The following is a 14,168-nucleotide window of genomic DNA, read 5'->3' as shown; positions in this document are numbered from 1 at the left end:
GCTGCAGGTTTGCAAAGGTGCCGAACAGACGAAGCAGTTCAGAATTGTAGGCGCTTACACAAAAGTACCGGCTTTGGCCAGGTTTCCCTTGGGTAATTTTTTTTAACGTGAGAATCTCTGGTTCTGAACTTGGACTGTGTGGCAGCTGCGTCCTGGCCAAAATAAAAGGAGGATGTTTACCAAATTGGCTTGAATTTACAAAGGTCAAAACCCAGGATTTTTAAGTTGCTTTTTCAAATAAAGTACAGACTTAGTAGGGCTTTAATTGCTGATGTTTTAATGTAAAAAAATTTCCAAATTATCCAAGTGGTGTTTATTTATATGTCATACGTGCTTATAAAACTCAATCATTGTTTTCTTATTTGCATTTTTGATTGGTTCTGTTGCGGTAATGAGTGATCAGACAGCGTGAAAAGAAAACGTGGCTTTATGTGGGCTCTCACAAAGAGAGTTGGCTGATTAAAGACTGGCCTGATTCATATGGCCTTAAAAATTCTACTTATGTATAGTATTAATTTGCAAAATACCATGATTAAGATGGTTCAGTAAATGAGTTGTTACTTTGTGGCCAATTATGATGACACAGTACTGTTATCTGAATATTGATTTACAAATATAGGCGTAGAGCTCTCCAAAATAGTCTGGAACCTGCGCGTTATGAGTACGTGAATCTGGAGTCACAAGGCAGCATGCTAACTTGGGCATTCCCATGCAGATTCAGGCCCTGTGGCTGCAGAAAGCATTTGGATGATATTAAATGCTTGAATTTTTCTTAACTGCTGCTGCCTTCTAATTTTTTGTTAACAGTATAAGAAAGTGTCTTTTGTGACAATGACAGATTATTATTGTAGTTTACTTCTTTTCATGTTCGTAGAGATTTTGTCATTTTTATAGTGACTGAAGACATTTAGTCAAGAAATAAACATGATTTTAGCTGAAATGCTTTTCTGATAAAAAAGCTGATTTAGAAATAAAATTATATCTATATATGTTATATATATATATAAGGCAACATTCTTACCTAAAAATGAAAATCATGTTCTTGTTTTCTCAAATTTACTCCTGCATCTTATAAAGTATGTTGACATTTGTTTAACTTCAGAGCTTTTGTATTTTTTTTTTCTAGCACTGTCAGAAAGAGACATGGTTGGCATAGTCATTGAAAGTGGCTGAAACTTTCCCATACTGTTCTGAACTGGCCCCAGGTGGATGTTCCAGAGTCCCAGTTTACAAATATTACTGTTCTGGGTTTGTTTTCAGGGTGATGCTTGGAGTAAGATATAATAAACATGGAATATAGACACGCGTGAGTGTATGTTAAGACACTGTCCTGTAGGAGGTAATCCCTATCTTCATGTTTATGTATATTAAATTATGAATTACATTTTTCCCAGTAAAATCAAATTTTATTGAAAATATTTTCTTTCCCTTCCTTGAGCAATAGAGTGCTGTTTCATTTTTTGCTACTGTAATAATTAACAGTTAGGAGCAGATTATAAAGATATTCAGTAGCTGGCCAGTCTGCAACCCCTGAAATTTTGTTTACTTTAAAAAACATAAAATTCTTTAAAGATTTGGAAAATACTGTTTGTAACTATGAAGACAAGTGTTTTTTGTTTTTTTTTTTTATTGTGCATTCCAGTGTGGAAGATGTTCTCCTTCAAAAAATTGAGATATTCGGTACCATAAGCAATACATATGACTGCAAGAAATGGCCTAGTGTAAATTCCACATGGGATAAAAGCAGTACTATGCATAAGCAGAATTTTAGCTCCCTATGCTTACTATTACTTAACACTTTTATATGCAGTGGTTAAATCAGTATTTTTATTTAATCTTGAAATGTATCACATAGATTTTATCTGGCACCTTTTGGCATTAGTAGCAAATTTCCTATTGAATAAAGAAGCTCCTGTCTATGTCCAAAAGGTGGACTTAGTGTAGACTGTGTCATTTTACTCGGATTGTTTTTTTGACAGTAAAAGCAAAATAAAACCAATTTTTGGGGTAGAAGAGGGAAACACAATAAGTAATGAAATGTGGCAACCCTTTACGCTGAGCACTCTGTCATGTTAATAACACCACTAACATTGCTTTCACTTAATTTAATGCTTGTTGCCTTTAACATTTACTAAACAGTTTTGAAAATTACTGTAGCTTAGCCTGAGACGTTTGTGATTAGCTGCACCAATTTGAAATGGCCAATTTGGATGATGACAGAGCCTCCTCTGCGCATGCTTTTTTAAAATTTGGTAAGTGTGCCGTTCTGTGTTTTGGTTTTGTTTGTGGCTATTTAACTCAACAAGAAATAATTGTGTTTTGTGTTTTATGCTGTGTTTTGTGTTAGCATTTTTTTAGCACTATACAGTAGAACTTAAAAATGTGAGCTCTTTCAATGAAAATTTCTGATAATTGGAATCTACCTAGCTTAAAATCTACCATTCAGATCTTCGTATTTTGTTTGTGCTTCGTGTTCTTGTAAGTATCTGTCAGCGTAACAATCTCTGAACCGAAATTTCTCGTTTAAGATGATGGTCATGTGAAAGATGCATTAAGAATGGTGTTTAAGATAAACCCCACTGTGGGTGGTGTAGAGAAAAGTAAAATTTCAAGTCAGTCAGGCATTGTTCCAAAGCTTGACTTTTGGAAATTAAGGGGAAGCAAAATAAAGCCCCCAGCACAGTCTCTCTTTAGGTACCACAGAAGTTAGAATATGTGAAGTCGTCGAGACCATTACTGATGTAGCTCAGTATACTTGGAAAAGAGTTCGGCTGGAGTAAACGTGTCCCTGTGTGAAGCTAGGTGATCTGAGGAGAGCTGTGTAGGAGACTTGTTTAGTCTGTGCTGAAACACAGAAGCAGTACAAGTGGCAGTGAGAGTAACCAGGTAAAGGAATTTCAGCTGTCTCTTGCCACAGCCGAGTCACTTGAACTACCCTGCCCTGCCTGTGGCAGTTCTGTTTTGCCTCTCTTAATGTCAGAGGACATGTGAAGTGTTGACATTGTGATAAAAAATTACTTTTTCCTAATTATTATATCTATACTTGATGTTTCTGTTGTTATGATGCAAAATAAACTGGTTTAGTGGTTTTAAGAGCTATTGTTTTGAGTACCCAGGAACGGCAGTGATTGCCTTGAATATCTTGAATGGGTTCCTCCCTTGCTTGTAACATTTACAAGGGGTGTGTGGCAGACTTTGTGGCATTTTGGTGTATTTTGGTTATGTGAAGATGATTAGGAAATAGGGAAAGGACAAAATAAATTGGTACATATTGTTTCTTTTTTCCATGAAATGCTAATTGAATTATATGCACAGTCTAACACGTCACTTTCCTGGATAAAAGATAGTTGAAAAGTTTTGTCATTTTAATACTGTCTAAATGGAATTATTACGAGATTTACTAACTTGTGTTGTTGTTATGACTCAACCTAGGTAACACTTTGTACTTTGTGTTTACTCCTAATGTTCATTCAGATAGGGGAAAAACTTAATACCTTTTTCTTCTCCCTCCCCCAGCTGTTCCCCTGAGGTTTCCTTACCGTGTTTTCATTGAATTGTAGAATGGTTCAGTTTGGAAGGGATGTTAGGAGGTCACCTATTCCAGTCTCTTGTTCAAAGCAGGTCAGCTATGATATTGTAGTTTCCTCCTGTCTGTAGTGATTAAAAATCCCCACCAGCACAGCTGGTACATGTTAAGTTTGTGGAATCAGAGTTCAGATATTTACACGTATGAGAAGTGAGTTTTCCTTCTAGTAGAAGCACTTCAGAAAACTGTTTTTTGATATCACCTTGCTCAGCTACGTGGTTTGGACTTAAAAGCCCATGTATTTTGTGGCAGACAACTGTTAGAATAGACTGTATTGTATCCAACAGTGTTTCTCTCCAGTCTGAGCTCAGGAGAGATTGCAGAAGTCTTGAGGGAAAGAAAATGTGATGTTACGAGGATATGATTTGTTCATATGATATTTCTTAAACTTTGCTATGTGAAGAAGTAAAATCCTTTTTGGTCCCCATGACTTCTGTAATGTGAAGATGTTATTGCCCATGCTAATACTGGGTAATGAAATTTACTGTGATCTGAGATCCAGAACTTTTTCATGTCTCAAGTGTTGGATTACCTCCAGAACTAGTGTTGCGTTAAAGGACTGTGGTCAGTGTTTATTCTCATCAAATTGAGAAAGAATGATATTCTCAGCTTTTGTTGTTGTTGTTGTTTTTTGTTTTGTTTTCTTTGGTCTATGCAGATATGCAAGCAAACATTTTTTTGTTCTTCTGGCATGTGAAATGTTGGAAATAAAATTCTTGCCATGTTGCTTCCGTTTGTTGGTGATTAAACTTCAGGGAGGTGTGTGTTTGGTTGGTTGGGTTTTTTTAAACTTTGTACTTTGAAAAATGGAAATAGTCAGTCCTTGCTGAAATGTGCAAATCGTTACCCATAGGCTAGGTCCAGAATTTCATTCTGATGCCTGTTTACTATCTGCAGTTGCTGCTATTTTCAAGGACATGTGAGTGTTCAGAGCTTCTGTATATATGCATTTAGGAGCAGGGTTTCAAAATGTTGCCCATAACTTTTGAATCTAAACATCTAGCCATTTTATAGCTCTTTCCTGAAGGGCAATTAATGCTAGTCTTAAGTATAACCGGAATAAAAATGAAGTGTATGGGGAAGTACTTTACCACCAGGGCGACATAATGTTCTCAGCCTCCAGAGGTTGTATGTATGTAGGTATTTACACTGCTAATAGCTTACCTCAGAGAACTTCCCTTAATTTACTTCAGTTTTGTATTCTGTTTAGCAGAGAGAATTAAATTGTAGATTTTTCCTGGAATTGTTGTATATTTGAGTTTCATCCGCTGGACAATGTTTTCTTATAGTTTCTATATCTTAGCTGAGTCGGAAGTATCTTGTCTGTGTATTACTTTAGTTCTGCACTTGTAATTGATGTCTGTGTTATCAGTTACTGGGCTGTTGCAGATTTCTTCCTGTTCTCTAATACTTTGAAAGGAGATGGCTAGCCTTTTTAGTAATTCTTCAACTTGAAGAATAGTGAACTCATATTACTCTGGAACCTGTAAGTGGTAGGAAATGAAAGGGGATTAGTTTTCATTCAAACTAAGGATATAGTTTATTTAGTCGGTGCCATATCTGAAGGCAAACAGGGATTTAATTGGACTTGGGATAAAGATTTTGAGTGTTCTTTTATCAGACATTCAATATGTTAATGCAGGAAGCAACAGTTTCAATTTCCCATCTGTGTGGTTTTTTAGTGATTTTTGAAGTAGTTACTGACTTGCAGCAGCCCACTCCTGATGTAAGGAGATCGGCATATTTCGTTATTTGTGGAAGAAAATCTGAAATACAATGGAACCTATTTAAATTTTGTATAGGCTTGTTACGCTGGCATACAGCTGAAGAAACACTAAATCAGCAAAATATTTTTTTATATTCTTTCCCAGCATATCTATTTATTTACCTAAAATAAAACTCAGACTGTATGGTTACAGTAAAATTATATTTATAAAAACTTGTATTTGAAATTAATGTTCTCATTCTGTTTCTTCTGAATGCTAACGTAGAAACTCAGAACTCAAGGGTACTGTTTGCATATTGCATTATTTTATGTTTAAGTGTCGCAGTCCTGTGGCTGTCATTTTTTTCAGTTTGGAAACCTATTTTAAAGATATAATTGAAAATAACTTTCTATGGCAGGTTCTTGTTGTGCTGAAATGAACTATTAAATATATTTTGGAAAAGAGTGTAGATGGGCTTTTTTTAGCCGTCCTAAAAATAGCTGCCACTGGGTTACGGTCTCAGTACAAAACCACATTGAAGGAGCAGCGAGCTTCATGTTTGTCTTAAGTTTCTTGCTTTTGGTTAGATTGTGATACCAGTGAAATGTAATTTACCACAGAATGTGTCAGCAGAATGCTGTAGACACCTAAGCCAAACATAAACTATATAGATGGTAATGAAGAGTATGTGGAAAACTTTGATTTTTGAGTGTTCCTTTAAACAAGTTCACCTGCTTGTAGTAGGAGTAATTTTAAGGAATACTTTCAAGGCATAAACCTTTTTTTTTTTTTTTTTTTTTTTTTTTTTGTCAATTTCTGGAACGTTGAGTTAATTTCACCTTTTTGTTCCATCAACAGTCTACTCTGGCTGTTTTCATTTATTTCTGCTAGTAAAGTTTCAAACTTCTAAAATAATGTAATTTGTAGATGGTGGTGCTTTGACATTTTCATGCTCTTAATTCTCTTCAGTTCTCTTTCTGCACAAAGTTGAAATCTTTGAATACTCTGAGATAGAAGGATATGCTTTTTGTTCATGCTGACTTTATTTTGTTTCTCTGTTGGCCACAGAGGGTCACAGATTGTCTGGTAAGTATGTACATTGGAACAATTTTCTTTTAGAATGAATAAATAAAATCAATAATTTTGACACGTGTGTGCCCTGTGAATACTCAGCTGTTTTTTATGGTGCAGTACTGGGGTTAACAGTCTGCAAGACACATTCTGAACCTATTTCACACACAAAGGACAGTGCACTATGTATGTGTTACAAATCTGTGAGTAAGAATCTTTATTTTGCCTTTGAAAAACTAGTAAGTGAATATTTCTCATAAAATTTGCTACTTTTTATGCAATAAGTGACTTACTGAAGATTTTTTTCCTATGCATATTCTGTCATGTTTGCACTGAATCACCTTATAAAATTACAGTTAATGCAGGTCACTGTATTGTGTGCTTTTGCAAGATAACTGAATTGACAGTATAACAATATGAATGATGAATCTTCTCATGGACAGGGATTCCTAGGCAAAAAGTAGAAAAATAGAATTGCTTTGAAAAATTGATTGAAATCGGTTCAGAATGCTGACTGTTCAACAGAAGATAGAAAAGGTGTGCTATATTACAAGTTTTTCTTTTCCATTGGAGAATAACTTCATTTCTTTTAGTTTTGTTTGTTTGAAGGAACTCAAATTGGGCAGTCTGTGCTTCCCTCTCGGGCCCTTTCCCCACATGCACGGTTGTTTGTTACTTAGCCTCTCCCAATGAGGAAGGGAAGGGCTGTAGGGGAAGCTCAGATGTGTTGGGAGACGTCATCCACGCACAACAGACTGGCAGGAGTGTGCTCAAGGAGGGCTAGATTTTTTTTTTTTTTTTAGTGATGGCTGCAAGCAAAAGTAATACTAGTCTGGGGGGGGTGAGGTTAGAGTTCTTGAGGGACAAGAAACATTTTCCAGTCATCCTACCAAAGGACTTGATTAACAAAGCTTCTGACACCACTCCACACACGCTCGTTTCATTTGGATGAGAGTCCTGTATATGGACAATCTCCTGTTTAATGCATGAATATGTGCTGGGAGTGCGAAAGAGGCGACTTGAATAGGAGCGCTCTGCTGCGTCCTGCCAGAACTGCTTGGCTGGCTGGGCTTCCCTGGCATTCATTTCCCTGAGCTTTTCAGAAGGACAGCATGCAGTCCGGAAAGGGGAAATTCTCATTCTTCCTGTTATCAAATGGCTCTGTGGGAGATCTTGCCATCCAGAACACTGAATATAGCCCAAGTGATTTATGGAAGGAGAGCAGTATGTTACTCGTAAATTAGAAGTTGGAAATGGTTTACCCCTGTAATTTTCAAGAAATCGTGTCTTTTTGATAGGTAGCTCATTTCAGCATCAGGAAAATGGACGTTTCGGGTGCACATAGGGAAGCAGTTGATATGTGGGGCACTGGGAAGGAAAGATGAAGATTTGATAGCGTTGTATTTCTCTGCAGTATAGGTAATTTGGGGGCTTTATCAGCTGGATAGGTTGTTTAAGCTTTGGCGGTATTTGAGAACAAGCTTTTTGATTCAAGACACGAAATCAGCTAGGCTTGTGGTGATGGTGGTGGGTGAAAACGAGGTTAGGACAGGTAAAACATTGCTGGTGTTGTACATCTTCAACGTTTTAGAAGGCAAGTAAGGAAGTAATAGTTAAATTGGGGCTATTTCTGTCTTCCTTCTGTTTTTCAACATACCTTTAGGAATTCTGTCCATAGCATACACAACTTCTAAGAAAATGTTCCTAGAAAATTAACATCCAGTAAGCTGTCTTCAGTGATTAAACTGTACATTTACGTGGCGTTTGCTGTAGCTGAGTATCTATGGAGGTCTTGTTTGTGTGGACAGGTAGTGTAGAAAAAATGTGTGTAGAAATCTGTTCTCTGAGATTATAGCAATTACAACTTTTTGTGTTTGAATTGGAATTCGGTACGTTGTACTGTTTTTATAACAAACTTAAAAAACCCCATACTGCAGTAATTTTTAGCAATAGTAGAATTATGAAATTAATTCTGGTCTTGATTTTGTTCTTTCTCTTCTTTTTTTTTTAGGTTCAATTTATGAGCCGCTTAAAAGTATTAACCTTCCAAAACCAGAGGGGGAAAGTCTGTGGGATAAATTAGATAATTATTACAGAATTGGTAAGTTAATAATTGTTCCTACCATGAAAGATTTTCAATGAAACTTACTAAAATATTTACAGTCATGGTTATGATAGTAATTAACTTTGTCTTAAAATAGTATCTGCAATCTTTAATAAGCCTTTTTATTTTCTGTGAGGTAAAGGGTTCTGTTATTACAGCTCTTCCTGTGATAATGTAATGCGTGTATTTGGATATTTCATACGCTGCTTGAAAAATCATGACCTGTAAATAGTGTTCAAAATTATCATCTGCATTTGTCAGATGGTAGATAGATTCTCAGTTGCACCTGATGGTCTTGGATGGGGAGAGGCAGAGTAGTCTGCTGACCGTTTTTGGTGCTTGAACTAACCCAGATACGAATTAGAATTGATATTTACTTATTAAATATCATTGCTACGTTATTCCTGCTTGAGGATAGCTTCCTAAATTTCTGCTGGGAGTTTGAAAGCTGCAAAAACTGGAGGGCTGAATGACACTTCTTGCTGAAAATGAAAGTGTATATTGGAAATCCCGTCCAGCTGTAAAACTGAATTTAGAATTACTTCCGATTAAGTGGTAGCTTAATATTGTGGCATTAGCCAGACACAGCTGGGGAAACATTTAAATGGAAAAAAGCTTTTTTGTAGTACTTAAAACATTTTGACAAGCAATCAGTGAGAGGTTAATTTTTTTTTATTAATGGTGCCATAATGTATTTTTGTGCCAAAATTTTGTTAGCTAACTTATTTTAAGCCAACATCAGTGTTTTTCTTTTCACGATGAGATCATTTTAAGCCCAAACCATACATGTTAAAGAAACCATGGTTTATTTTGGTTGTTTTGGGGTTTGGAGGGTTTGTGTTATAATAAAGTCCTGCTTGTATTCTAAAATCAGGATTTGTTTTTTTAATGGCTGTGAAATTGATGGTTTAAATTTTAAGTTTTAGTCAGGCAAGGGGATAGAAGTGGACAATTTAAAGAGTGAACAGCTCTTCCATCATTCTAAAAATGTGGAATGAGTCTTCATTCAAACCGCTTTTTGAAGTGAAATCTGTGAGTTGTACCTGGTCTATCCTTAGATGTGTTGCTTTTTGTAGATGCATTGCTTTTATCTTTCTTACAGAGGAGATGACTGTCAATTTACTTTTAATGCTTGACAGCAGCACATCTGCGGTGGTGCTTGCTGTTTCTCTCTTGGGCGCTTATGTTGCATGCAGTCTGTTGCCTCAGTAAAAATTCACTATTGAATTTATACTTCATTTTAGAATAATCTATTACTGACATTTTCAGGTAACGTTTTATCAAAGTTCTTGTTAGAAGGTATTAAGTCACTGTCAAATATAATGCAAAAAGCCATAAACCCCTGTAATTTTCTTTTGAAGTACTTGGATTTCTAATACATAGACAATTAAGCGGCTTTTAAAAATTGATGCTTGATAACACTATGGGAAAAAAAAAAACTTGCTTTCTTGTCTTATAATGGACAGGTTATTGTTAGAAGGGTCATGTTTGAGGACATTAAGCACAGCTTCAATCTTGCAGCACTCTGGTTATTATACAGTTTTAGGAAAACAATTCAGAAAATGTGAAATGTACAAAAAGAATGAAAGTAATATTTAGTATTTTTCCAAATTTAATTTTGACAACTTGAAAATTCCTGTCTGATTTTATTTTTATGTTGAGATGATGAGATAAATAATTGCAGTTGTACTCTTACCTTACTTGTTCCTTTCCTTTTTTAAAAATATCAATACAATCATCTGACCTAAGTTAAAAAATTACTTTCTAGGAATCTAGTGTTCTGCAGAGTTGAACTATTGAAATTATTTGGGGAGGCAGTTGACATACTGTAGTCCCTTTTTTTCATAAAAGGGAAATTATGGGGCTGCATTGTAGAGGTTCTGTGTGGAGTGGGTTGTACTAGAACAGAGCCATATAAATATTTTTGAATACTGTATTTTTGTAGAAAGGCCCAATTTTACTGAAAAGCCAACCTAACAAAGATTTGTTTAGTTTGTTGTTGGGGTTTTTTTGCTGTGTCTTTCTCCTTACGTTTCTTTCTCTTCTGTTTTATGTTGTGTGTGCTCAACAGGTTCTTCACATCTTGATTTATTCCTGAAAATCTACGTAGAAATTGGAAGAAACATAAGTGTTGTTAATACCATTTTTTTTTTTCTTTCTCCAGTTAAGTCAACATTGCTACTTCATCAAAGCCCAACCACAGGTCTGTTTCCTACAAAGACGTACGGGGATAACCGAAAGGCAAAAGTACATGACAGTCTTTACTGTGCTGCATGTGCCTGGGCATTAGCCCTTGCTTACAGGTGAATAACTTCTAAACTCATGTCTCTGCCATGTTGCATTCTTTCTGTTATGCGGTTCCCCAGGAATGTTTTTAAGACATCAAGTTTTAGCAAAAATAGTTGTGTAAACCCAGAGATGGTACATGTTTCCAAATCTCGATAAAAATATTTGTGTAGTGGCTAGCTTAAAAAATGTCACTCTACTTTTGGTAACTAAACATGTTATTGTATGATTTTGTTGGTACCAATTTTCTGAAACAGAGCAATTAATGCATGCTGTTAAAAATAAAGGTTATTGTGCAAACTGTGCTCAAGGAATACTGCTCATTTGAAATGTGAGTTCAGAGCAGAAGCAGGCTTCTTGCAGGTGGTAACAATCCAGGTGCTTGTGGGAGACTGAATCCTTGAATGCTGAGAAACGTATGTTTGGGAAATAATAGTGACTATCTTCCTCTCTAGGTACATAAACTAAGCAGTCTCAGTTGTTAGCTCTTGTTTTTTATTTTTTCTGTTTCCACTGTTGATTGATTAGAGAAGTAGGCTGGGAATTTGTGTGGTGTAGTATGACCTTAAGAACTGTGGGAGAGTTACCTCCCGTAATAATTTATTTGTATTTCCCTCTCCTTTAGGTTAAATAACTATGGAAATTGCTTTCTGAGAATTTAGGATTCCTTGTTTCCAACCTTGCTGCCCCCAGCCAGGAGAACACAGACAGAGATGATGATAACTCGAATGCAGTATTTTTAAGAAAGAAAATAGTGTGCAGATACTGAATAATTTACTCTTTCTAGTAATCAACTTATTGTATTGAGGTAGTGATCACGTTCTTTAACAAAATTCTAGTGTATTTTACAGAAGAAGGGCCAGAAATCATATGAGGAGCTACTGTTAAAGTAAAGATGATCTACTTAGCAGACAAAAAATTTTGAGTTTCTGTGGTGTTTCTATTTATTGCTTTAGATACTATACCTCTGACATCAATCTGAAGAAACAGTTGTTAAAGTTATCTTCTAGGAAATGTTGTTACAAAATTAGGCTTTTTGAAAGAGAAGACATACGGAGATCTGTGTTTACTTCTGGAGATGCTGTGTCCGAGATCTAATGGCTTTCAAAATTTTGAGAAACTAGCACAAATGATAAGGAAATTAACATTCCAAATGTGTAATTATTACTTTCATTTCTTATCTTGAAATCTTTGCATCTTTCTTTTAATTCCTCTTTCTGTTGGTGGAATAAAAGCATTTGAAAACAAACATAAAAAGAAAATAAATAGAAGGAAGAATGAAGGGGGCAGGGGCAATTGTTTTGATTTTTCAGCAACTCACAGAAGAGAGCATGGCATAACAGTGCCCAAGTTATTCAGTCTTTAATTTCCAAAATGTAGAATCATAGAAGATGATATATAAAATTTGTTGCAGATTGAAGGAAGGGCAAAGTGGCAAGATAAATGTTTTGTGTTACTTCCAGTTATGCCCAGAACAGGACCCTGAACTTCAGGTGCTATGCAAAAAATTTTCTTTGATGGGCAGACTTTGATGATTGAAATTAAGTAAACAGCTAAAATATGAAATGAGCCAAGATACAAGACTCACATGGAAGGCTGCGTTACCTACCACATGCTGCTTACAGTGCTTGGTTCATGCCAGTGCTGCTGTTCACTTTAATGAAAACTAAATTTCTTGAGAGCATGTTGGGAAAAAAAGCACTGCCGTTGTGAGTAGAGGAAAAATACTGTAATCTGAAAAATTCAGAACTTTTACATGTGCTTCTTCTTGCTCTTTGGATTTGTGATTAAGTTGAGAATACATCCTACTGCATAAAAAATTCTTAACCTATTAATTTTGCATTATCTGATTTTATTCCTTGTAGGGTTGCTTTTCCCTCCTTGTTTCAACTTTGTAATTGAAAGCAAGTACACTTACTTTATCTAAGTTTATTATTTAAATAGTGTGATTTCTGGATGTTTATGATTCTTTAAGTTATCGCTGCCTTCCTAATTTTCAGCATGGGTAGCAGAACCTCAGCATAAACTACTAACATGTTAATTATGATAGAAAAGGTTATGCTTTGTTTGCAGTGTAGTTAGCATCCACGTGCCTGTAACCAATTAGTAACAGCTAAAAAGTGGACTGAGAAGCAGCAGTGAGCACATTATGCTGTTTTGCGTATTTGTATCAGAGGAAGGTTGTTGTAACTTACAGATACGTAAGAAAACATTGTTTTTGCCCTGAAAGGCTCAATCAGAAACCGAGAACTGGAAAAGACAGAACGCATGAATGCAATGATTAAGGTTGTTTACATACAAAACGTTTCTTACAGTTAAAAGAACTTGGGATTTGGCATTGTTTTTAATATACGTTTAGTAATAGGATAATTGTGAGTTTGTTTGATTTCATGGTATAAAAATACTAAGGTATCTTGAAACACATTTTTGGACATTCAGAGTAATGAACTTTCAGACTCTTGTATGTACAGTTTATCCACGTCATCAGGAAATTGACTACTTGATTGTGAATGGCAGGTGTTTTGTAGAGTTAAAGAGAAATTGCCTTTGTGTTTGGAATCTTTGAAGGAACACAGAACAGTGGCTTGCACTGTTATAATATCAGCTTATCAGTTGATTATTGTTGATTAAGTTGATTAGTGGCTTGCACTGTTGTAATATCAGCTTATAATTATCAGTTATAAAATCAAGGATTTATTGGTTTTATTCTTTTCAAATCTTGAAATAGGAATATTTGTGTAAGTTGCACCATAAACTAAAAAGCTTCTTTTTTTCCTTTTTTTTTAATTAAGGAAGGATGGGTAGGGCTATAAATACGTTGCTACTAGTGTGGGCACTACTGTCCAACAGTGTAATTAAATACTTAATATTCTGAAGCACTAATGTGTCTTTTTTAAAAAAAATTTTTGCCCCCCTAATGTATTTCCAATTTGTTTTATGAGTTATCTCTCTTCCCCAGGCGTATTGATGATGACAAGGGAAGGACTCACGAACTGGAGCATTCTGCTATAAAGTGTATGAGAGGAATTCTCTACTGCTACATGCGCCAGGCTGATAAGGTAAAAACACTGTAGCGTGGACACTAGCACTCGCTTAATTCCAAGGGATTAATTAAACTATGAAAACTTCTACATTTAGATAAAATTTGAAAAGGGAATGCAGTATTACTGTGTGGCCCAGCTAACAGCAGCTGCTTCATTACTGTCAGGTCGCAGCATTGTTTTAGGGTGTAGAAGGCACAAGCATTCGGTGAACTAAACCACAGGGTATACTTGAAACTTCTTTGAGTTTCTTTTGTAGTTATTGATCCTGTTTAAACGTTAGACCATTAGTAATTGGTTTTTTTTAAATGCCTAATTAGTTCTTAAATGGAAAAATGTAGAATTTTTTGAGCTAAGGCTGGAGAGTTTTCTTT

General features: G+C 35.5%; 1 protein-coding gene across 6 annotated transcripts in view; it reads left to right on the top strand.

The window, feature by feature from the left end:
* Nucleotides 1-14,168, top strand: part of PHKB (phosphorylase kinase regulatory subunit beta) — an 80,089-nt gene that overhangs the window by 621 nt on the left and 65,300 nt on the right. For 2 of the 6 annotated variants that reach the window (XM_055726812.1, XM_055726814.1), the window contains exons 2-4: nt 8,375-8,464; nt 10,632-10,770; nt 13,713-13,812. In XM_055726812.1, coding sequence (XP_055582787.1) covers nt 8,375-8,464; nt 10,632-10,770; nt 13,713-13,812 — 329 coding nt within the window. Of the gene's footprint in view, nt 1-1,260; nt 1,340-2,139; nt 2,253-6,360; nt 6,379-8,374; nt 8,465-10,631; nt 10,771-13,712; nt 13,813-14,168 lie in introns of all 6 variants that reach the window. The other 4 variants (XM_055726815.1, XM_055726816.1, XM_055726817.1 and 1 more) reach the window with 4 other exon arrangements.

The sequence above is a fragment of the Falco cherrug genome, chromosome 14 (assembly GCF_023634085.1).
Source record: "Falco cherrug isolate bFalChe1 chromosome 14, bFalChe1.pri, whole genome shotgun sequence".
In the NCBI taxonomy this organism is placed as follows: domain Eukaryota; kingdom Metazoa; phylum Chordata; class Aves; order Falconiformes; family Falconidae; genus Falco; species Falco cherrug.
This window is presented reverse-complemented; position numbering and strand designations above follow the sequence as displayed.